Here is a 23,478-nt window from a genome sequence, read left to right as displayed (position 1 = left end):
AAAAGGTCAAGGATGCAACAGATGGGAAGGTTCTCGGAGGTTAGATGGGAGGCGGCCCAAGTGTGGGGTATGGACCGAGAGCACCAAGGAGAGACAAGACGAGGAAGACAGAACAGCGGGGGACATTAGAATTTGCTCCACCAGCCCTCTTTGGAGGGTGTTGGTAAATGACAAGATTTGATTCGTTTCCTTCAGACTGAAGGGCAAATTATGTGTCAGTCTTGCGAGGGAAATAGCCCGCTTAGGTATTTTAAGCAGAGGAAAATTTAACGCTGGGCATTGGCTATAAAGGTTTTGGAAGAGCTGGATGAGAAAAAGAGAGAAAGGAGTTTTACCTGAAAATCAGGCCACTTACCATTTGCAGCCACTTTGCCATGATCACTTGTCATGGCTCGAGGCTGAAGCAGAATAATTTCTTCCTTCCTTCCACTTTCTAATCTCCAACCTACAAAATCCACTGACAAAATCTAACTGTAACTGGGGTGCCCGGCTGGCTCAGTCAGTGGAGCGTGCAACCCTTCATCTCGGGGTCGTGAGTTCCAGCCCCATGTTGGGTGTAGAGATTACTTAAAGAAATAAAATGTTCAGAAAAATCTAACTGTACCCTAGCTTGCAAAGAAGCCCACAAAATGTTTCCAGGCGCACCCCCCCCCCCCCCCCCCCCCCGCCCTGCAGTTCAGAGGAGAGCTTGTAAGGGGCAATTACTAACGTGTAGATTCAACACAAAGACATCCATATAGCCTTCTGTTAGGCAAGCTGTGCCTTAGTGTGGGCTGTTGTCTTGTCTCTGTTTCTAGAGCTGTTTCCGCCCCTCATATTTTCTTTTAATAAAATGCTTATTTATTTTTGAGAGAGAGAAAGAGGAAGCATGGGGGAGGGACAGAGGGAGACAGATCTGGAACCGGTTCTGCAGTGTCGGCAGTGAGCCCGATGCGGGGCTCCCAACTCACAAACTGTGAGATCATGACCTGAGCCGAGGTCAGACACTTAACTGCCTGAACCGCCCAGGTTTGGCACCCCAAGCCTCTCATATTTTCAATCTCAGATCACCGGGAGGAATTCAGTGCCACAGGTCCCATCTCCCTGCTCCCCACCGCCAGCATCATCTTTTCCCCAAAACAAGAAGAGATGGTTTCTATTCGTCAAAGCTGAAGATACATAATGAAAAGTGCACTTAAGAGCCCAGCTTATTGGCTGAGTGGTTTACAAGACACAACTCAACTATAGACTATAATAAACTCACTTCCAATGTAAAGATACACACACCTTGAAAGTAAAAGGCTGAAAAAGAGGGATGCCTGGGTGGCTCAGTCGGTTAAGCGTCCAACTTTGGCTCAGGTCATGATCTCACAGTTTGTGGGTTCGAGCCCCGCCTTGGGCTCTGTGCTGACAGCTCAGACCCTGGAGCCTGCTTCTGATTCTGTGTCTCCCTCTCTCTCGCCCTCCCCCACTTGCCCTGTGTGTGTCTCTCTCTCTCTCAAAAATAAACATTAAAAAAAATTTTTAAAAGGTTGAAAAAGATACATTATGCAAACATTAATCGAAAGAAAGCAGGAGTGGCTTTTTTTTTTTCCTAAAGATTTTATGTATTTATTTACATTTATTTATTTATTTATTTTGAGAGAGAGAAAGCACAAGTTGGGGAGGGGCAGAGAGAGAGGGAGAGAGGGAGGGAGGGAATCCCAAGCAGGATCTGCCCTGTCCATGCATAGCCTGAAACGGGGCTCGAACCCACCAACCGTGAGATCATGACCTGAGCCGAAGTCAGACGCTTAACTGACTGAGCCATCCAGGTGCCCCATGATTTTATTTTTGAGTAATCTCTACACCCAACGTGGGGCTTGAACCCACAACCCCAGATCCAGCGTGCCCCGCCGACTGAGCCAGCCAGGTGCCGCGGGAGCGGCTCTCTTAATGTGAGCTAAAGTTGACTTCAGGACAAAGTGACCTTTCTGTATGCATTTTAGATTTAGCGGTTCGGAGGGAGAAACAGAGCAGGTTCAGTGTTTTTTTGTTTTGTTTTGGAAATTGGCTCTTGAGCATGAAAAGGGAAGCAGGCCTTGATGCCAAGATGATGTCTTGGCAAGAGACTAGAGGGATAGCAAGAGTGCCAGCCCTTCCCCTCCTCTCGGGACCCACTGAAGGTCACCTGATCTGGGAGGTGGGGAAAGGAAACTGGGCCCGACCTGGGTGGGGAGGGGAAAGGACAGGCTCAAGAGGATGGGCGGCTTGCACAGGCATCTGTCCCAACAACCTGGGGCCCTGGGTCAGCAGGGCCGGTGTAGACACTACCCATCACCTCTTAATGAGTGGCTGCTCTTGAGTCAACGGCCCCACTAGCCGTGGGTCCCGCTCTGCTACAGAGTGCTGTGCGCGTCGTCTGACCTTCCTGTTTGTCAACAGCCCAGGACGCTCCCCCTCTTGAGACAGAAGGGGAGTCCTTGTCACCGGAGTAGTGGTGCTCTGAAGGCCTAGCCCCTGTTCTCGAGGTGCTGGCGATGGGGATGGTGGAGGCCCTCAGCGTCGCATCCAGAACCTTCTCACCAGCCGGCACACCCATCCCTCGACTGCAGGGCGTGTCGGCTACTGACAGCTCGTAGCTTCTCTCGAGTACTGCTCTTGGCCAAACGGGAGCCTCTTGACACTGGGGTTACATGCTTTGGCAGCCTGTAACCGGCAACTGGCACGGAGCCATCAGAGCTATCTCCTTGCCACCGAGAGGGTCCAACGTGGTGGCCTTCAAGCTCCAGAGGTCCCCATTGGGATCGTGTCAGACTCCTGCTGAGACCACATTCTTAGCTCTTTCCCCTGCCCTCTTCTGCTCCCCTCACTGCTTTTCTTCGAGAGAGCCCTTTCACCAGCACCCACGTCCCCACTTTAGCTCTGTTTCAGGGGATCCCACCCAAGGGACTAGGCTTACGGCAAGTGCTGAGTAAACGGGGGGCTCTGATGACAGAACCCCCCCCCCAGTCTGGGTTTTGCTGAAGGAATTCGAGGCCTTGCTGGGGTTCTTCCTCTCGCTCTGACAGGCCTCACTCTGCACATACACACACGGGCCCAGACAGCTCCCTGTGACCCCCTCTTTCCTCAACTTCTGCTCCTGAACTGCTCCCCCAAGGAAGCAGGTGTGAAGGACTTCTGTCAACCTTGAGGCTTCATTATGAGCTTCCGGTCTTCGGGTGAGACCGAGAGAGGGGGGCGTCCCTGCCTCACTCAACAAGAGGGCAGCGAGGTGCCCAGCGGTCTCGGTAACTGCTCCCGGCCCGGCCCGACCCCGTCGGGCTCCGTGCTTCGGAACGGGCCGGGGCACCGTTGAGAGGCCTGCCAAGTTTGGGCCTCCTCGGCAGCCACCCCACCACATTCCACCCGGCGGCCACAGTTTGTCTTGGCAAGGTGGCCTTCTGGGCCTGGCTCCCAGAAGGGCCTAGGGAGCAGCCCGAGACAAACCAGCTTTCACCACAGAAGCCGAAGCTTGAGTCCACGCCAGCCCCAGAGTGGCCGGGGCCCTCCTCCACCCACCTGAAGGTGAACTTGGATTCTGGGCGAGTGGGCGGAAGCGTGGAGGGGAGCCAGGCTCCCAGGTGAGTGGAACCCCAAGAGGGCCATCAGGGATAGGGACCCAGGCCAGGGGGGGCTTTCCTGGACTCACGGGATGGCTGCCAAACTGCGGAGCATCCCTTGGCCACAGTGCCAGATACACGGCCCTTCGCAGCCCTGCCACGGAGATGCGTCCACGCTTCCCCTCTCCCAGCGGCTCAGGAGCTTCCCCCAGCTCTGCCGGGAGCCCTGGCAGCCCTGTCCGCCCGCCCGAGGGGTGCACTGCACAGCCAGGGGTACATCAGAAGCCGCTTTCGTTCCCAGGCTAGCAGGGGATGGATGGGGAAGGAAAGGCTTTGAAGAAACAAGATGGCAGGTTGCTGGGCCCCAAGGAACAACAGACCTGCTGAAGCATTTTTCCTTCCCCTTTTAAACACTTGGCTCCTGCTCTCTCAAGGAATAAAATTACCTAAAGAATGTGCCCCCAAAATGGCCTTGTCTGTGTTATTGTCCTGGTGCGAAGCCTTTTCTGTATCTTTCGAGTCGGGAGATCTCTTCCATTCTGTCTCCAGTGGCGGGGGGTGGGGGCGTCTGTGCAGCTAGAACCCCCTTGGCAGTCCTCACAGCTCTAAACCCAGAACCACACCATCTGTCCAGGGTTGCCACTCCTCTCCCCTGCAAGCCCCCTGCTTGGCAAGGCAGGGAGATTTGGGCCCCTTTCCCTTTGGGAAGTAAGTGGAGGCAGGGTCTTCTGGAAAGATGGCTCACGAGTGCCCTTCTGCAATTCCAGTAAAGGGGACCCAAAGCCAGGAGTCCAGCTAGGGGGAGACAGGTTAGAGTTGAGGTAGAGTGACTTAGGGAGACATTAATTTACATGTGTTCTTTTGTGTTTGCAGCCCTGCTCCCAGAAGGTAGCATGGCAGGGTGATGTACCCCGGCAGTTTGCAGGGCTCGGCATTTTGTTTCCCAGAAGCCTATCTTCCTGAGAAATCGGGGAGGTGAGGGCCAATGAGTGCCTTCTGGGAAGAGCAGTAGAGAGAGAGAGCAATGAAAGGAGAGACAGATTGAGATTGAGACTGAGAGAGAGGGAGGGAGAGACGTGAAAGGAGAGAGATTAAGATTGAGATTGAAAGAGACAGGGAGGGAGAGAGATGAAAGGAGGGAGATTGAGACTGAGACTGAAAGAGAGGGAGGGAGGGAGGGAGATGAAAGGAGAGAGATTGAGATTGAAAGAGAGAGGGAGGGGGAGAGATGAAAGGAGAGAGAGATTGAGATTGAGATTGAAAGAGAGAGGGAGGGGGAGAGATGAAAGGAGGGAGATTGATATTGAGACTGAAAGAGAGAGAGGGAGGGAGATGAAAGGAGAAAGATTGAGATTGAGATTGAAAGAGAAAGAGGGAGGAGGAGAGATGAAAGGAGAGATTGAGATTGAGATTGAAAGAGAGAGAGGGAGGGAGAGAGATGAAAGGAGAGAGAGATTGAGATAGAAAGAGAGAGAGAGAGATTGAGGGAAACAGGGGAGGGACTACCTATTAACAAATGGTATCTCCTGGGTAAAGGATGGGAGTTCGCCGTCAAACACATAAGTAGACAGTTAATGCGATGGCTTAACATCACACGTACGATGAATGCAATTCAGCACGTTAACAAAATAATGGAGAAAATCATGTGATGATCTCAAGATATGCAGAAAAGCATTTGATTAAATTAAATGATTTAAATAATTTAAAAAAATTTTAAAGAAAATTAGGAATAAAAGGATATCTATAAAACCAAACATGATATTAATGATGAAAAGTCCAAGTTTGCCTTTTGAGGTCAGGAACAAAACAAAGATGTCCACTATTACTCCTTTTATTCAACAGTGAATTAAGGGTCCAACCGGTGCATTTAGGTAAGAAAAAGAAAGAAGGACTGGAAATGAAGAAGTAAAACTGTCCTTTGTAGCTAAAAAAATCCAAGAAAATCTATGGATAAAGTATTACTATATGTGAGTTAAGCAAGGTTGCTGGGTATAAGGTTATTATTCAAAAATCAATTGCATACACACAACAAACAGTGAAATTAAGAAAATATTATTTATAATAGCATAAAGTAATCAAATACCGAGGAATAAATGAAAGATGTGTAAGACAGAGGCCTATAAAATATTATTAAGAGGAGTTTTAAAAGAAATAAGTGACGGAATATACAATATCCATAGATTGAAATACTCAGTATATCAAAGACATTAATTCTCCATTAACTGCTCTACAAATTTACAGATGCAATGCCAAGGAAAATTCAGCAGGTTTTTGAAATAGAAATTAATGAACTGATTATAACATTGGTATGGAAATGCAAAGGACCAAGTGTGGCCAAGATAATCATGAAGAACTAAGCTGGACAATTTGCCATACTAGATATCAAAAGTTACTATAAATCTAACGTAATTAAGATAGTGTGGTATTAACACACATATATAGTGTGTAAATCTATAACACACATATATAGTGTGTACATCTATAAATCTAACGTAATTAAGATAGTGTATGTATTAACACACATATATAGTGTGTAAATATAAACAAAAGACCAGTGGATCAGAATAGAGAATCCAGAACAGACCTATACATATATGGACATTTGATTCATGATAAATTCATTTGATTCATGCACCCACTGTGGTGCGGTGGGTAAAAGTTGGTCATTTCAATAAATGGAGCTGAGCCAACTGAGCATCCATACAAAAACAATTAAACGGAACTCCTCGCTCATACCATGCATAAAAATATCTTCTTGATTTGGGGGTAGGTAAAGATTTCTTAAAAGGATACAAGAAGTGGGGGCACCTAGGTGGCTTAGTTGGTTGAGTGTCCAACTCTTTTTTTTTTTAATGTTTATTTATTTTGAGAGAGGGGGAGGAGCAGAGAGAGAGAACCTCAAGCAGGCTCTGCACTGTCATTGCAGAGCCCTATCCAGGGCTCGATCCCTCGAACCATGAGATCATGACCTGAGCTGAAATCAAGAGTTGGATGCTTAACTGACTGAGTCATCCATGTGCCCCAAGCACAGGACTCTAGATTTTGACTCAGATCATGATCTCACGTTTCCTGGGATCAAACCCTGAGTCAGGCTCCATGCTGAGTGTGGAGGCTGCTTAAGATTCTCTCCCTCTCTTTCTCTCTCTCTCTCTCTCCCTGTGCTCCTCCCCCTTTCATGTTTCACTCTCTCTCTCTCAAAAAAAAAAAAAACAACCTACCAAAAAACAACCATAAATAAATGATCGATAACTTAGACTACATTCAGTTGAGAAGTTCTGGTCATTAAAAATCTCATAATGAGGGGTGCCTGGCTGTATCAGTTGGAAGGGCATGAGACTCTTGATCTTGGGTTGTGATGAGCCCCACATTGCGTGTAGAGATTACTTTAAGAAATTTTAAATCTCATAATGAGAGTGAAGAGAAAGAGAATGTTCAGGAAACGATAGGAGAATGAGTCCACAGGGATAGTCAATGCTGCACACTCATCAGGATCCTCGCGTTGGGGGTCTTCTTGTGAACACCAGTCTTCAAGCATGGTGGCCTCAAGGAGGTGGCCCATTTCCTCCCACTGGGTGTTATTACTGCCACCGAATGGTAGCAGAGGAAGGAAGGTCAAGGGTATAGGTGCAAAGGTGTGAGTAGGGAGGCAGGAGGGGCCACCCTAGGTTAGGGGCTAGAGACTTCAGAGAAACACTCTTCAGAGTGAAGAGCCCATGAGAAAGACACTGTGATGTATGAACTTTCTTTTTTAAGTTTATTTATTTATTTTGAGAGAGAGAGACAGAGAGAGTGAGCGGGGGAGGGGTGTAGAGAGAAGGAGAGAGAGAAGCCCAGACAGGCTCCACACGGTCAGTGCAGAGCCTGGCAGAGCCCAATGTGAGGGTCAAACTCACGAACCATGAGATCATGACCTGAGCCAAAACCAAGAGTCGGACTCTTAACTGACTGAGCCACCCAGGCGCCCCTGAACTTTTTCCTATTTAGAGAAGTTATCCCAGGGAAGAGAAAAGATATCTGGGGGTCCATTCGAACCACTTCAAGGATGTTCAATGCTTACCTCATTCTAAAATTGATCATGCAGGGGCCCCTGGCAACTCAGTCAGTAAAGCGTGTAACTCTTGATCTCGGGGTTGTGAATTTGAGCCCCACGTTGGGTGTAGAGATTCCTTAAAAAAATAAACTCTTTAAAAAATAATAATAAAATAAAATTGACCATGCAGTGGGAAAACAGACCTTAGAGGTTACTCTGGCCAAAGTCTTCTAGTCCATCTTCAAGGGCATGAAGCTTTATTGTTTTAGCTTTCACATTTGGATCCAGAATCCACCTAGAATTAATTTTTGTGTATGGTGTGAGGCAGAGGTCAAGTTTAATTTTTTCATCTGAATATCCAATGGACTCAATGTCATTTATTGAAAAGACTGTCTTTCCCCAAATGCATGGCACTTCCCGTTTTTCTGGGAGAATTTTCTTTCTGGAAGAAGAAGGGTCCTGCCAATATAGGTACAGGTGGGGAGAAGGGCATTTTGCAGAAGTCAGGAGGAGGGCTGGTCAAAGCTGCTGCCTAGCTCTGCAGCTTGAGTCAGGGAAGCCTGTCCACAGTGGGTCCTGCCTGAGCTACACGCAGCCCCAAAGGTCACCAGATCCCCAGGGTAGGATGCAGAACACAGCAGCTGGGCTCTGTCGGGAAACAGGTGGCAGGAAGGCAGAGAACTTCCTGGAGATGCTCCCTCTCTAAAGGGCTAGGAGTGGAGGCTGTCGGTGGCTTGCCCATATCCCTTCGGACTTATAGTCCAGTTCCGGTACCTGCTTGCAACATCCTACAACAAAAGCCTAACTGGTGGCTTTTTCTGTGCAGATGGGAGGACAGGCCAGAAGTGCCAGAGGGGCAATCTGCTGGGAGCCGGCCTCAGGCAATTGCACAGGAGGGCTGGAGGATCAGTATCCCAGATTCTTTGCCACTCAGGTGGGAAAGCTCTGAGTTGTGTTCTACCCTGTCTCCCAGAGTTCTCCAGCAGGGCACTTGTCTCAGGTTCTGCTTCTAAGGGAACCCAAACCAAGACAAGTGGGAAAGAACATCATATTCACTTGTCTCAGGTTCTGCTTCTAAGGGAACCCAAACTAAGACAAGTGGGAAAGAACATCTTATCAGCCTGGGCCGCTGTAACAAAAAACCATAGACTGAGGGGGTTAACCAACAGAAATATATTTTCTCACAGTTCTGCAAGTTAGAAGTCCCAGATAAAGGTGTTAACTGATTTAGTTCCTGGTGAGGGCTCTCTTTGTGTCTTATAGATGGATACCTCGCTGTGTCCTCACACAGTGGAGAGAGAGAACTCCGGAGTCTCTTCCCCTTCATACAAGAACACCAGTTCTGTCAGGTCAGGGCCCCACTCTTACAACCTTACTTAACCTTAATCGCCTCCTTAAAGGTTCTACCTACAAATACAACACATGGAAGGAGGGGCTGGGGCTTCAGTGTACGAATTTTGGAAGGACACGATTCAGTCCAAGGCAAAAGCATCGTTGATTTAGAACTGCCTGCTGCACGTGAGGGAGTGGGCAGTGTTTCATTTGGATGGGGGCCTGAGCACAGTGTTGAGGTCTTTGAGGACAGATAACCCATGTCATTTATATCAACCACAGAACTGGAGTGTGACCACTATCCAGCCACCACCTTCATCCAGTGCAGATTACAGTTCTGCTGGCGTTCAGCCTGCGAGGGCCTGGGGCAGTGGGAACTGCTTGGAGCCTGATTGGAGCAGGGCCTGGGCTGGCAGGCTTTAGGGTTCTGCAACACGGGCTGGGAGCAGAAGTGAGGGGGAGGCCAGGTGAGCACTGAGATGACCAGAAGGCTACCCCTGTCATGGGCCTGTCATGGGTGAGATGAATCCCCAGGTACTGGCCAAGAACACAAGGGAAGGGAGTGAAGGTCTCTGAATGCCACGAACACCCCGTCTGCCTGGGCAAGGGTTTGTCCAGAAGACTGCAGGGCCCGTGGGTTGGGGAAGGACAGCGTTTCCAGAGGCCAGAGCCAAGGAGTACAACCATGAAGAGAGTAAAGCCTGAGGCCTGAAGATGGATGTTGGGCTCCCTGGACAGTGGGTCAAAAAAAAAAAAAAAAAAAAAATGGCTTCCAGAGTCAGACAGCTAGACCTGTGGGATCTAGGGGACACATCTCAGGGAATGGCGGGAATTCATCCTAGGAGGGGTAAATGAGCCTGGGCATCTTCCCACTTTACTATCCCTCCTCCCAAACTCTGAGATAGGAGAGCCGAGGGTGCCTAGGCTTGGGGAGGGGGGTGATTGGGACTTGCTCAAAGAGGCAACCTCAGGACCAAAAGCTTCCCTACCCTGCCCTGCCCCAGGGAGGCCCTGCCACCTCCATGCAGAATGGATCTCACTTCTGACCTTGGTACAACTGAGCAGTGTTTGGTCTGCTCTGCTCTGGTTTCCAGGAAGTCCTCTGACAATCCCTGCCTTGGTCCTGGCCAGACAGCTGGGGGTACTGAGTTTTCAGTGGCCAGATCGTGCTCCTCACCTAAGCTCTTGAGGCGGAGCCCGTGTCCTAAGTCCTCAGGCCTGTTGGCCTGCCCACCACCCCCACCAATACCTGAGAGCAAACACGGGTTACTCAGTTGAACGCTGGGGCTGTTGAAGCAGCCCAAGGTTCAAGGAGGCTGCACGGGGACACGGCTGGGAGGGGCCCCGGGAGAGCTGTGGAACCAGAGAAAAGCAGACCCACGCCAAGGAAGCAGGCAAGAGAGGCCGGGCGGCCACCTGCATCTGTGTTTATTGTTCTGATTTCTCCAACCTCAGCAGAGCAGAATATGAGGCCGGTGGCAGCGAGGCCCATTCCATGGTGCTATGAGGTCGGCCAGAGTCATGTGCGTGTGGGGCCAGAGTCCACAAGACAGCCACTGGAAGGAAGACCCACAATTCGGGGGGCTTGGCGCTCCCTCTTCGGCACCCTCCACGCCAGAAGCCCCCAGTGGGATTGGTAATGTGGCAAGCATGAGTGTGCAGGCCTCGGAGGGAGCAGCCACGGGGGTCGAGCAGCCGCTGGAAGCTCCATGGGAGCCTGGGCAGGCCTCCTGAGGCCACTGGGCACCACCCTTTGCCCCGGAGAGAAGTTGGGATGCTGGGCCAGTTGTGGTGGGTCAGACACCAACAGGACCTCTCCCTGAGCTGTCCTCTTCCCCACAGTCCCCATCCCCGGCTCCTGCCACCTGATGGTCTGGTCTGCACAAGGCCCATCTCTTCCAGAGGAACCGACCCAGTAAGGCCCAGCATCCCAGGACCTCGGGATGCTCTCCTGCCAAGAGCGTCAGCACAGTGCTAGGCCTTCAACCGGCCCCAAGAAGGGGAGGTGAGAGAAGCCTGTGGGGCTGGAGGCCGGAAGCACAGGGAGGCCTGTTCAGGCCCCTGGGTTGATGTCTGCCCGAAGCCCTGGCTCTGCATCTGTCTGTGCTGCCATCCAGGACATGAGTGTGAATCCCAGAGGGCCCTCCAGTCCGGGCTCGGTGGGGGCAACACCCGCAGACCTGGTAGGGAGAGGGAGAGAAGAAGGTCCTGGAAAAAGGCTGGTTGCCAGGGGACCGGAAACCACTTCTCTCCACTTGTTCAGCTTCGGCCACGGGGGGTGGGGCTGTGTGGCCCCGACAGCTGTCTAGATGGGCCCTGGAGAACGGAGACTCGGACCCCAGGTCCCCATCCTTGCAAAAGTCTTTTGGACAGAGAGTCTATCCAGGGCCAAAAGAGGAAGCAAGACTGAGCCAGAGACCTACCGCGATTAGGAGTAGGCCAGGCCCTGGAGCCCCCGGGCTGAAGAGTGGAACTTGTCGGAATCTTCAAAAGGCTGGTCTGTCATAAGCAAAGAGAGGAACTGTAAGCTCTGGGCAGTCTGGGGGCCTTATCTGCCTGTGTGCCTCTGGGCAGGGGACAGCATGCAGGGCACCGGCCCTTTCTGAGGGCAGAGCTATGGGGAGCCTTGCAGGGATTCGGTCACTCCTAGTCCTGGCCTGGGGTCAGCACTACAGACAGTTAGGTGCAGCTTGCCCTTCAGACCTCTCTCAGGGGGTGCAGCCCAAACCCTTGCTGGCCCAACTTCCTCAATTGAAAGAGGGAACTCTGGGCTCCTCTTCCCAGCCCTGCTGCCTCCAGAGGGCCTGGGTCAAGGTGAGGAGACAGAGTGCCAGCTCAGGAAAGAGGTCAGCCCCCTGGAGTACTGACACCTAATGTGGCAGCAACATATCTCCCTCCCGTATGCCCACAAAATTCATCACTTCGGTCACCCTTGCCCTAAACCCCTGCCCTCCATGATCTCTCTACTGGTAGGAGAGATCAGTGGCCCTCTTCTCCCCAACCTTCACATTTTAAGCTCCAGACACACTCAGATTAAGAAAAATTATCTAGAGGTGCCTGGGTGGCTCAGCTGGTTAAGCCAACTCTTGACTTCAGCTCGGGTTATGATCTCATGGTTCGTGAGTTCGAGCCCCAAGTCTGGCTCCGTGCTATCAGCGCGAAGCCTGCTTGAGAGTCTTCTCCCCTCTCTTTCTGCCCCTCCCCAGCTCGTGCATGCCCTCTCTCTCCCAAATTAAGCTTAAAAAACAATTATTCAAAACTTGGAAACAAGGCAAAAAAAAAAAAAAAAAAAAAGACTGTGCCCTTTTAAATCATCCTAGAACATTCTCTAACGAGCCTATCCTAAAAGTCATCTTATTCTAGGGGATGTGACTCTTCCTGACTCACTATACACTGCTGGTCAGGGCCCAGCATTGTTAAGTTGGATGCTGACTTGAAGCAGATAAATGACAGATGACGACCATTTCACTAATGGCATGTGGGAGGGGTGACATAGTCTCAATTCTACATCTATAAAATGGGGGCGGGGGGTGCCTGGGTGGCTCAGTCAGTTAAGCGTCCAACTTCGGCTCAGGTCATGATCTCACGGTCCGTGAGTTCGAGCCCCGCGTGGGGCTCTGCGCTGACGGCTCAGAGCCTGGAGCCTGTTTCGGATTCTGTGTCTCCCTCTCTCTGACCCTCCCCCATTCATGCTCTGTCTCTCTCTCTCTGTCTCAGAAATAAATAAACATTAAAAAAATTAATAAAATGGGGGCGGGGAAGCTGGGTTAAACCGTATTTAAGGCCAGTCCCCTTCCCTCCCACCAGCGACCCAGTTTCTCAGGGCGGTGTGTGCTACCCTCTCGTGGACACCAGGAGGCATAGGTCAAAGGCACGCAGCCTGTGTGGGGTTTCTCCAGCTCCGAGTGTTGGGTCTTTGTTCTGTGCTCAACCAGGTGGGGATGGGAGTGGTTTCCAGACCTCCCCCAACTGAGATTCGAATCTTCTCGTTGGCCACGTGGCCAACTGGCAGTTTCAGAGTGTGACCACCCCAAGCTATGAGGCCTAGGGAAGTGGGTTCCTGATGGACTTCCTGAGACCTCCGCAGAACTCCCTTCTCTACACCCTCCAGGGAAAACTGGCCAACCAGCCCCAGGCTCTGGTGAGATGTGGACGGAGTGGGCCCCTGAAGCCCCCCTGCTCCACCAGGCCATAGCCGGGCAGCATGGATCACCCACCTGGAAGCCCCTCTCCTTGGGCTCTGGGGCAGGCCTGGGGTGGGGAGCTGGGTGGGCGCAGCACGGGGGCGAAGGCGCTCCTCTGTTTGACAGCGGAGATCATGTTGACAGGCGAGAAGGAGAAGACGCTGGTGGTGGGGGCAGCGGCCGGGAGGGACATGGAGGAGGCAGCGGCCAGCGGGGGGCTAGAGGGCATGACTCCGGGGCGGGGCGGGGAGGGGCAGGCGCAGCAGGGAAGGCGGTGGGAGACACAACAGGGAGATAGCACCAGAGTGAGCAGCTCAGTTGGGGCCCCGGCATGGGCAGTGGGCCCCACGTGGGCTGCTGACCCAGGCACCAGGCTCAGACCTTACTGGCGGGGGCGGGGGGGGGGTGCTGTGAGGGTCCGGGGGAGACCAGTATAGGGCGGGGTCTGAAGGTAGGCTAGGTGTCTCTGGGGTCCCGGGCTAGCACTCGCCTCTCTGTGGGTTCTACAGACCTTTTCTCAGGGCTGCAAATGACAGGGCCAGACCAGCTCAAAATAAAAGCAAAACCAGAGTACTCAACAAAACCAAATATTGGGAGGTGTCCCCCAAGATGAATGATGAGGAAGTGATGGAAAAGAATAGGTCAGGGTTCCTGCTGAAAGCCACTGGGATTCTGAGATGCTAAGAAACATTCATGGACTTTGGGGTACCAAGGTTAGAGTCAAAGATCAAGGTTCACAGCAGAGCTGGGGCAAGTGGTCAGGGATGAAGTTTGGGGGTACACACAGGTTCCTGTTACAAGGCCCCCCCGCCGTAATCTCAGCTCACAATATAAGCTAACTTTCTCTACACGTTTCCCTTCCCAACCCCTCCCCCTGCCCCCCCCCCCCCCCCCCCACTTTGTTCTCTTTCAACCTAATGCAATTCCTTGTCATCTCCGGCCTGGGCCCTGGAGGCCTCCTATATCCCCCTCCTCCAACCAGTCGATTTTAAACAAAAACACAGAGATCCACATCCTTGGATCTTCTTGTTCTCAACCTGCTGGCCATCCAGGGCTGTAGCCTGTTCACCTGGGAATAGCTGGGGAGCCTCCTCCTCGCAGGCTTTGCCTGCCCCTCCTTTCTGTGGCCTCCTCTCCTGGGGGCTTCTGCCCAGGGCATCTCTGGATACTCCTTTCTACATCCTCATCTGAACCCGACTCCCTGCCTCTCTCTTCTGCACACCAATAAGGCTGTGATGTGAGTGTTGTCCAAGTGGCTGGCATGGGGTGGGGGTGGGGGCTTCTCAAAAGGAACCAATAGCTTGAGAAGGCTGCCTTTGGCATCTAAGCACACCCCCACTCCCCTTTTGAAAAAGCGATGCCTTCAACAGCTGCCCCTGTTCCAAATGTCTTCAGCTTCATGGATCACCATCTCTTTAAGACAAGGCTCACTGCTAGCTGATGAGGCCCATGGAGCTCCATGAAGGGCCTGAGATGAATGCCAGAAAAATATACTGTATCTCTCAAGGCTGGGAGCTTACAGCCACATATTGTAGTTTGGGTAGTAGTGGGATCTGTGGGCCAAACTGAGAGTTGCTGGCGGCCAAAGCAGAAGACCAAGGGGAGGCCCAAGCAGACAGCCCCAGACCCTCTGGATGGGGCAGTGCTGGATGTCATTCCAGGCATGTCCTGGCAGACTCCATGAGAATGATAACCACCCCCCCCCCCCGCCACCGAGCTGTGCCACATGCCACTGGGAGTGGATGGGGACATGGCTTAGTACTGGTCACAAAATGGGACCAACCCTGAGGCAAGTCCAGGGTATCCCCAGCTAATGCTGGAAGCAGGGGTTAAGCAGCCCTAGAATTCTTGATCCTCTGGCTGAATGGGGGGAAACCCCATATGGGGTGGCTTCTGCCCACTGGGGCAGTGTGCTCCCCACTGCTGACTGCACTGTGAGTATGGTGGAGGGAAAGGGCTGGTATTCCAGGTCCGGCCAATATAAAATTCAAAGGGCACCCAGAGAGTTTGTAAGAATGCTGTCCCAGATCTGAAGGAAGTGGGAGAGGTGGAGCCTGGCCTGAGCAGAGGTCCAGGAGAGACAGGGGTCTTAGTAGGGACAGTAGAGGTTCGTGGCCTGTGTAAACACAGACATCCGGGGCTTCAGGTCCCAGAAGCTGAGCCCAGGCCATCAGGAGAGTCAGGCTCAAACCCACAGCCAGAAAGAGCAGTACCCAGGATGGAAAATCATACACTCTTTCTAAATTGTGTCTGGGCACTTCATGCACAGTGGCACATTCAGATCTGAGAACAGACCCTAGGCAGGGGTGATACTGATCCCGTTCTACAGAGAGGAAACTGAAGTTGAAAGAAATAAAGTAACTTGTTGAATGTCAGACAGCTCCTGATTGGGACTTTCAAACCCTGTATCCGTCTGTCTGACCACACAATTTGCCTGCTCTTCCCAGCCGGATTGCAGGGAGCCACAACTTTCCTCCTCTGACCCCTGTTTCTCAGACCACGGGGGACAGACAGGTAGAAGCCCATTTTGATTGAGCCATTAGTTCCCTAGGACCTCCGGCAGGGGGCGCCAGCCTCCTCCCAAAGTCCCCGCATAAGACGGAAAGGTGGCGGTCCGCCAGGTTTCAGCTGGATGTCGGTACCCCCACCCCCCAGCCCCGGTAAAGGCCCTTTCAAGGGGAGGGGAGGGCTAGAAGCGACGCGTGCAACTGGAATCCTCAAAGAATAAAGGTGCGAGAACTGCCCCGGCCCCAGGGCCCGGGATGTGCAGCCAAGGGGTGGGGTCGAGGGGCAGGCGTCCCACAGCAGAAACAGGTCACACGCAGAGACGGCCGGCCTGGCTCACAAGGGCAAGGCCAGGGTCGACCGTGGTGAGACAGTCGCCGGAAGCCCCCCACCCCCCTGGGGCTGGGAGGGGGCAAGGCTGAGCCCCATGCAGCTCCCCGGGCAGGGGACACTCACTGGCGAAGGGTGAAGTGGCCGTGGAGCCATTGAGGAAGCTAGGGGACCCGGGCACGCCGAGGCCGGCCACGCCCGGCGCCCCGTAGCTGCCGAGGCCCGAGCCGAGGCCGCTGCCGTAGCTGCTCTGCTGCGAGCCGGGGCTGGGCGCGAACCCGCGCGGGGACGCGCTGCTGCAGCTGCGCGCGTAGCCTGCGAGAGAGGGCGGTCAGGGGCGCAGCGCGGGCGGGGACCCGGGGCTGCCCTCAGGGGCGGCGGGACGCACCCGGCTCCGGGCCCGGCGTGGCGTCCCCGACGGCGATGGCCAGCGGGCTGCTGAAGGCGTTGATGCCCACGACGGCGGGGTGTGGGTGGCTCGGGGCCAGGGGTCCCAGCGGCGCGGGCGCGCGGGGGGCGCTGTACAGAGCCTCGGCCACGTCCGCCGCGCGCTTCAGGAGGAGCTCCTGCGAAGACAAGAGCGGGGCACGGCCGGGGCAGCCGCAGGCGCCGGGAGGGGGACAGTCCCCGGCCTGGCGGCGCGAGGAGGCGGGCGGAGGCGCCATACCTGGTTACTACTGGGCACTCCGTACAGGGCCTCCGCCAGGTCGGCCGCCCGCTTCAACAGCACCTCCTGGGGGCGGGGGAGGAGACAGCGGGATGGAGGGACAGCCCCGGGGTGGGGGGTGGCAGAGGGGCCGGGCGACCCCTCCGCCCACCCACCCCGCCCCTGGGGCCACAGGACTCGCTCATCCCCGGTCTGCTGCGCCCCGCTGGGTACCTTGGGCAGCCTCTCAGGATCTCCAGGGTGTCTGGGGATGGCTTTCTGTAGCCTCTGGAATCCGTAGTCGATGGTGGGCTCATTCAGGGCTGGGGAGAGGGGCGGCGTTTTGGAGGACCCCCTCCCAGCGCGCTCCGCAGGACCAAGCCGGCCGGCAACAAGTCGGGGAGCCTCGCTGCAGACCCCCTCCACCAAGCCTGGCCCAAACCTCTCGGAATGCTCCGGGCACGCGGGTCAGCAAGGTTCGGTTCGCGGAGTTTCCTCAGTTCATTTCTTTGCTCATTCATTCAACAAATATTTACTGAGCTGGGCCCTGTGCCAGGCGCTTGGCATTAACACACAAGCACCATCCCATCCCATCTGTGGTTCGAAAAATGCAACTGTATGTACGTATTAGCGTCTACAGTCCTAGGGGCAGGACTGGAGGGAGAGTTTTCTGTCTCCATTACCAGGAATAACACATTAATTACAAAAGTAAAACACCCCAACAATCTCCATTTATCACAGCTCAGGGGGACTCTCGGCAGCATGTGACCATTAGAAGTTTGCCTGTGTGCCAGGGAAAGGACTGGCCACATCCAGGGTTCTGCAGAGGAGGCAGCAGACTCCTAACTAGGCTCCCCAGGACTTCCTTCTCTCCTCCTCCTGGCCTGGCCAGGACCAACTCACCAGCCTCAAGGCCCTACCCACTTTCTTCACCACCAACTCCAGATTTAGTGAATTTCCTTTAGTTTCCCCCAGAGTGTAAAGCACGCACTCATTCCCATGTCTTTGCATTTGCCATTCCTTCTCCAGGACTGTCTTTCCTTCCCCATCTCTGCCTCCCTATTCACCCCTCCCATCTCAGCCTGGTCCAGTTAAGCCCACACTCCCTCCTAGAGGTCCTCCCCTCCCAGCACTCCGCATGTAACTCCACTCACCTCACACTTTGTTCACTGCTAGGGCCACCCCTACCCGCTTAAGACCGTAACTCCCTGACGGTAAGTATGGCTACTGAGTGTCGGGTGCTGGGAAGGGTTAGGTGGTTATCTGCAGGGAGGAGGATGGGGAGAAGTGGGTGGCTGGGACAGGGCAGGAAGATGAAGGTGGAGAGGGTCCTGGTGGGTAGTCAAATAGAGCCAGGAGGGGGGATTCGACACTCCTGTCTTGTGTTAACTTCTCGCCCTTGCTTCCTGCAAGGGGTATATTGGGGGGTGGGGCGTGCACCTGCTTATGCCCACGTAGAGTGAAGACTGAGGTGGCTTGGGGAACCAAGAGACCCAGGGAAGATTAGGGAGCATTGAGCCTATTTGGGGCACCTTTGAAATAAACATGCCGCTGGAGATATTCTAGACCCTGGGGAATGCGTGTGTGTGTGTGTGGGGGGGGGTGTCCTGGCGAGGAGGTCCTAGGCAGGGGGAATGTCCCGACGGGGCTGAGACTGCGAGCCTGGGAGGGGATTGAGGAGACCTAGGCCAAAGAGGGAAACAAGCTCTGAAAAGATCCTACCGCTCAAGGAACGGTCACGTGGTTTAGGTAGGGAAGAGGCGGGGCAGCCGCTTAGGGGGCGTGGCCACACAGTAGGTATTGGCTAACCACGACCCGGGCTCTGGTGCACTGGGTGGAACTCCTTCCAGCAACCCTGGGCCTCTCTGCCCCCTCCCGCACCCCCCACCTGACTCCTTACCTGTGTAGACAAAACGGCCGGGGGCTCCCTTGCAAAACTGCTTGGACTTGTAGGACAGGGTCACCTCCACCACCCCGGGAATGTGCCGCGGGGGCGTCTGAACCCGTATGGCGTGGGGCGTGATGAGCTGCGAGGGGAGAGGGGAGGCCTGCGGGTTCCAGCCCGGGGCGAGGGGAGGGCCCAGCCTCGAGGCCAGGAGGGAGACTGGCGGGGGTGGCCCACCTCGCTCCACACGAGCACGTTCCCGAACACGACCTGCAATCCATCGAAGAAGTTGTCGCCGATGACAATGACGGTGGCGCCTCCTGTGGTCCAGCCCTCCCCGGGGCTGATGGCCTTGATACAGGGGGTGGCAGCTGGGAGGCAGGTGAGGAGCCAGATCAGGGGCCTGCACCAAAGTGGGGGCTGGGGGCTGGCTGGGCTCGCGGCAGCGGGTGCTGGGCGGGGGGGGGGGGGGGGGGTGGTTCCTGACCTTCAGAGGGGTCCAGGCGGCGCGCCCTGCGACCATGCTTGGAGTTGTTGTGCACAAACATGTTGTCAGACACGGCCAGCACGTGCCCATCCACGCTCACCGTCGTGGACACCACCACCTGTGAGGAGAGTGGAGGCCAGCCTGGGTGAGGCCCTGGGGCGCTCCCTGGTGGTGGTGGGGGGACTGTTGTGGGGAACAGGCAACTCGGTGAGGGTGGGTGGCTGGATGCTGGAACTCAGAGTCATTGGCAGGGGAAAGAGCTCCCCCCAGGGGCTGAACGGTGGAAGGGGGAGGCAGCTAGGTCAAGTGATGCCGCGGGACTCACGATCTCTGGCTGCCCAGGGAGGCGAACCCCAGGAACTAGAAAAATCAAGAGCGCTGAAAGAAAACTCTGGCTCGTTGGGCAGAGTGCCTACTGTTCTTATTATACACACCCGCACCCCAGGCTGTAGCCCTGGAGCTCCAAGGCTGGAATGTGTCTTAGGCTAGTGGGAGTGAGAGTTTTGACTGGGGGTGGGGCGGTGGGGAGGGGGCAGCATCATCCTGAGAAGCCATCAGCAGGAGCCCCCCAGCCTCGGGAGGAAACTGGGGCTGCCTCCTTCTCTCCCTCCCACCCTTCACTGAGAGGGGTGTGCAGGTTGGGGATGTACTAAGGGCAGCTGCTCTCTGCTTCACGCTATGCAAATTAGCTGGGTCGTTAATCATGTAAAAATGTCACAATTAGCATCTCCTTAAGTGGGACTCTAATGAAGCCTCCCTTGGCAGCCAGCATAAGTTGAGATGGAGCTGCCCCACCCCCAGCAGGCACCAGGCCCTGAAGCACAGGGCTGGGCAGAGACCTGCCTTGGGGCTTTTCCCAGGGTGGCGGGACCGCGGCCTTCCCCACCCGCCCCATCGGGAAAGGGTGACCGGATGCAAGGGGACCCCTCTCTCCCAGACCCACCTGGAAGCGGCGCATGTCTCGGGGATTCCCTGCATTCTTTAGGCAGTTCTGGTTGCACTTGAGGAAGAACTTGAGGAAGAACCTGAAACAGTATGGTGGGTGGGCTCAAGGGTGGAGGTAGGGGGTCTGGAAATGGATGAGGAAGAACCTGAAACAGTATGGTGGGTGGGCTCAAGGGTGGAGGTAGGGGGTCTGGAAATGGATGAGGAAGAACCTGAAACAGTATGGTGGGTGGGCTCAAGGGTGGAGGTAGGGGGTCTGGAAATGGATGAAGATCCAACTGTTCCCTTCCATGCCCCTTCCTGGCGGGGTGACTCCCCTCTGCTCACACAAGGCACACATCCCATATTCCCACCACAAGCTGCATGTATACGGAGTGCCTGATACGTACTGAGTAGACCCTTCCCCGCAGTTAATTCACGACATGGATTATCCACCCCCTGCCCACAAAGTATATACTCATCACGCTTATCCAAATATGTCCATTATATATATGATATATATACCCATTACTCATGAATTATCCCCACTCCACAACGTATATGCCACATGTAATATGTACTCACATTTACCTGTAGACTTACCCCACACCATGTATATTTGTCATTCTGCATGTGCATCACACATAAAAGTGCATTCACCTCACACAGCACATCCCTCCTCCTGAGTATACTAACACACACAACGTATACTCATGATAATACACCCATTATATATACCGCATATGCCCGATATACTATTACAAAATATGGCCGTCGCACACAGGGTATACCCACTATACTCAGGGTATCCTTCAGAGAGCATATATGATACATATTCCACATATAGCCTATAGTCATCATACACATATGGTATACTACTCACACACACAGAGTCTATACCCATCACGTGCAGCATATGCCCATCCTGTACAGTAGATGCACAGGAAGAATATGAAAGTATATATTAATATACCACTTTGTGTTGTATATGATTACCCAAAATACACTCACAGCAAATGCTGTGCAGTCATCACATAGAGCAGGCAGATCACCCTTCCTCCTTCACAGCAGACCCCCCCCCCAAAACAAATCCCTCTTGCACACAGATCTCGCTCACACGTAGCAGATTCCCTGCCATGGCACACCCCCCCCCCCCCAAACAGATCTCCCTTGCACGTGTTCTACATCTGTTATACACATAGCAAAAAGTTCATCAGGCAGAGCCTATACCCATCACATACCGCAGCGTACCTGTCAGACCCGAGGCCGTACAGATACACAACGAGTACCTTCTTTTTTACACACAGCAATCGCAAAAAAAGCACAGTGTATGCCCTGATGAGACTGATTTTTAGAGAAAACACATGAGAAGTTGGTCCTCTGGTCCTTTCAGGCAGTTGGCTGGGAGGGTGGGGCCTCGGCTTTGCCATCCACCAGCGAGGTAATCAAGGATAATGCTCTGGATTGGTGCCCTTAGTGAACTCAGAATGTTTCAATATCTGCCCTAGCCCGTTCAGGATCCTGTGAGCGTCCGGGGAGACGTCCTTTCCAAACCACAGCCTGCAGGGCTAACGTCTGCAGGGGTTCAGCTCCTGGCATGTAGCCCGCCTCCTGGGCTATTCCATGGGTTCTGCCAGTGTGCTGCCTCATTGTACCACCCAACCCCCAGGGTTTTGAACCCCAAATCTGAATCTACACTTAAGTCCTTAGAGTTGCCTCCAACTCCAAAGCACGAACTTCACATTCAGAGGAAGATTTATTATAGGTTCTAAAAGCTAATCCCCAAGTACTGGTAGGGGTGGGCATCACCCCTGGAACAGAGGTGTCCCAAGGGGCAGCCACTCATTGGGAGTTGGCACCATTTACCTGGAGATGCACCTACCCCCAGGCCCTGCCTCTGTCTACACTGCTGACACCTTACCACCTGTCACATTCCCCCACTCAGTGGATATCCTTCCGGGAACCCTTTAATTTCCCTTTCTATAGGGTCGTTACGTCAGCACACATTTCCATCCACCGTGAATACCTCCCCAAATAGTTTCATGTAGTGTAGACCTTCTGTGCGCCCCTGCAGAGCACTCGGAGATGCAGATGCCTCCTGTGACCCCAAACAGTGCACATCCACCATGTAGACATGCCTCATTCACCCCTACAGGATACCTTGCATGCACACAGCTTATATGCCCCCAAACAGTAGTCAGCCCAATGTAGATGCCCTTTGTACCCCATTAGGCCACCCCAAATGCTCCCGAACAGCGTATCTGCAGAGTATAGACACTCCATTGATTTCACATTTGCCATAGTAATGGCTCCCTCTATCCCTATAAGACACCCCATCGTGCAGACACCCCTATGCTCACAGTAATCACCTTATACACACCCCGCATTTCCATGATATGGTGCAGACCACTTTTAAATTCCATATCCACATGGTGCTAGGAGGAGGAGGTGCTTTACGAGGCGCTAGAAGGGGGCGGGCGAACACCAGGACAGGAACAGTCCCTGTCCTGAAGGGGTGAGTGCCAGCCCTTGGATATCGCTGATGGTGCAGGCTTGGGAGTGACACACACTTCCCTTACACCCGCACATGTGCCCGCTGCACCCAACTCCACTCTCAGGCCTACAGAATCCAGAGGGAGGGTTCTTTTATTCTTCATTTCATTTTAAGTTTGTTTATTTTGAGAGAGGGAGAAAGAACAAGTGGTGGAGAGGGGCAGAGAGGAGACAGACTCCCAGGCAGGCTCTGAACCTTCAGCACAGAGCCCGACACGGGGCTCAAACTCACGAACTGTGAGATCATGACCTGAGCTGAGATCAAGAGTTGGATGCTTTTCTGCCGCTCCCCTGCTCATGCTCTGTCTGCGTCTCAAAAATAAATAAAAACACTAAAAAAAAAATTGAAAAAAAAAAAGAGTTGGACGCTTTCACCGACTGCGCCACCCGGGTGCCCCCAGAGGAAGGGTTCTTGAGATAGGCCCAGAGATGTGGGCTCTGGCCGAGGCGCTGACTCGCTTTGTGGCCTGGGGTATTTCCTGCATCTTTAACATCCACCTCCATCCACCACGAGAAGCAGGAGAATAGCAACTGATGGCTGCTGAGGCACCTTCCAGGGACAGCCTCTGGGACATCCTTTATTTCCGACCTCCCAAGGCTTCACTGCCGCTTCCTGCAGGGTCCCGTCCCCTCTGCCTCCTCAAGAAGCCCCCTCAGCCCTTCCACAGTCCTTGCTCAGCACGTCTTCCCATCCTTTCTCTTTCCACTATAACTCACTTCCGGAAATAAGTCACAGACCCTTGGGTCTATACCAATCCCCGCTCCCTGTCTGGCCAGTCTTTTCTGGCCATTCTAGGTTCAGGGACTGCCCCTCCCGCAGCCCCCCCGGGGCCCTGCGTGCACCCCCATCTATGCAGACCTGCCCCAGAGCCTCCCTGTAATTAAGCCTGGTTGGCATTACCTGCAGAGTGGTGTTGAGGAGGAAGCAGCCACACAAGGCCTGGGCCCTCCCTGGGGGTGCTGAGGGTCAGTCTCCTTTCCCCTCCCCCTGAACTTGTAGCTCAGAGATGCACACAGTCAATGCCAGCAGTGGTAGAGCTGG

At 53.8% G+C, this 23,478-nt stretch overlaps 1 protein-coding gene across 4 annotated transcripts in view; it reads right to left on the bottom strand.

The window, feature by feature from the left end:
- Positions 1 to 10,286: 10,286 nt before the first annotated feature.
- Positions 10,287 to 23,478, bottom strand: part of EBF4 (EBF family member 4) — a 57,890-nt gene continuing 44,698 nt past the window's right edge. For 2 of the 4 annotated variants that reach the window (XM_042931436.1, XM_042931435.1), the window contains 11 exons: positions 19,903 to 19,984; positions 18,960 to 19,077; positions 18,710 to 18,843; positions 18,488 to 18,614; positions 16,822 to 16,910; positions 16,609 to 16,674; positions 16,330 to 16,507; positions 16,068 to 16,256; positions 13,140 to 13,337; positions 11,346 to 11,421; positions 10,288 to 11,102 (listed from right to left, as the gene is read on the bottom strand). In XM_042931436.1, the coding sequence (XP_042787370.1) occupies positions 11,351 to 11,421; positions 13,140 to 13,337; positions 16,068 to 16,256; positions 16,330 to 16,507; positions 16,609 to 16,674; positions 16,822 to 16,910; positions 18,488 to 18,614; positions 18,710 to 18,843; positions 18,960 to 19,077; positions 19,903 to 19,984 (1,252 nt within the window). In that variant the 3' untranslated portion in view covers positions 10,288 to 11,102; positions 11,346 to 11,350. Of the gene's footprint in view, positions 11,103 to 11,345; positions 11,422 to 13,139; positions 13,338 to 16,067; positions 16,257 to 16,329; positions 16,508 to 16,608; positions 16,675 to 16,821; positions 16,911 to 18,487; positions 18,615 to 18,709; positions 18,844 to 18,959; positions 19,078 to 19,902; positions 19,985 to 23,478 lie in introns of those variants that run through there. The other 2 variants (XR_006200525.1, XM_042931437.1) reach the window with 2 other exon arrangements.

The sequence above is a fragment of the Panthera leo genome, chromosome A3 (genome assembly GCF_018350215.1).
Source record: "Panthera leo isolate Ple1 chromosome A3, P.leo_Ple1_pat1.1, whole genome shotgun sequence".
In the NCBI taxonomy this organism is placed as follows: domain Eukaryota; kingdom Metazoa; phylum Chordata; class Mammalia; order Carnivora; family Felidae; genus Panthera; species Panthera leo.
The sequence above is the reverse complement of the archived record's forward strand: the minus strand, read 5'-3'. Positions and strand labels throughout refer to the sequence as shown.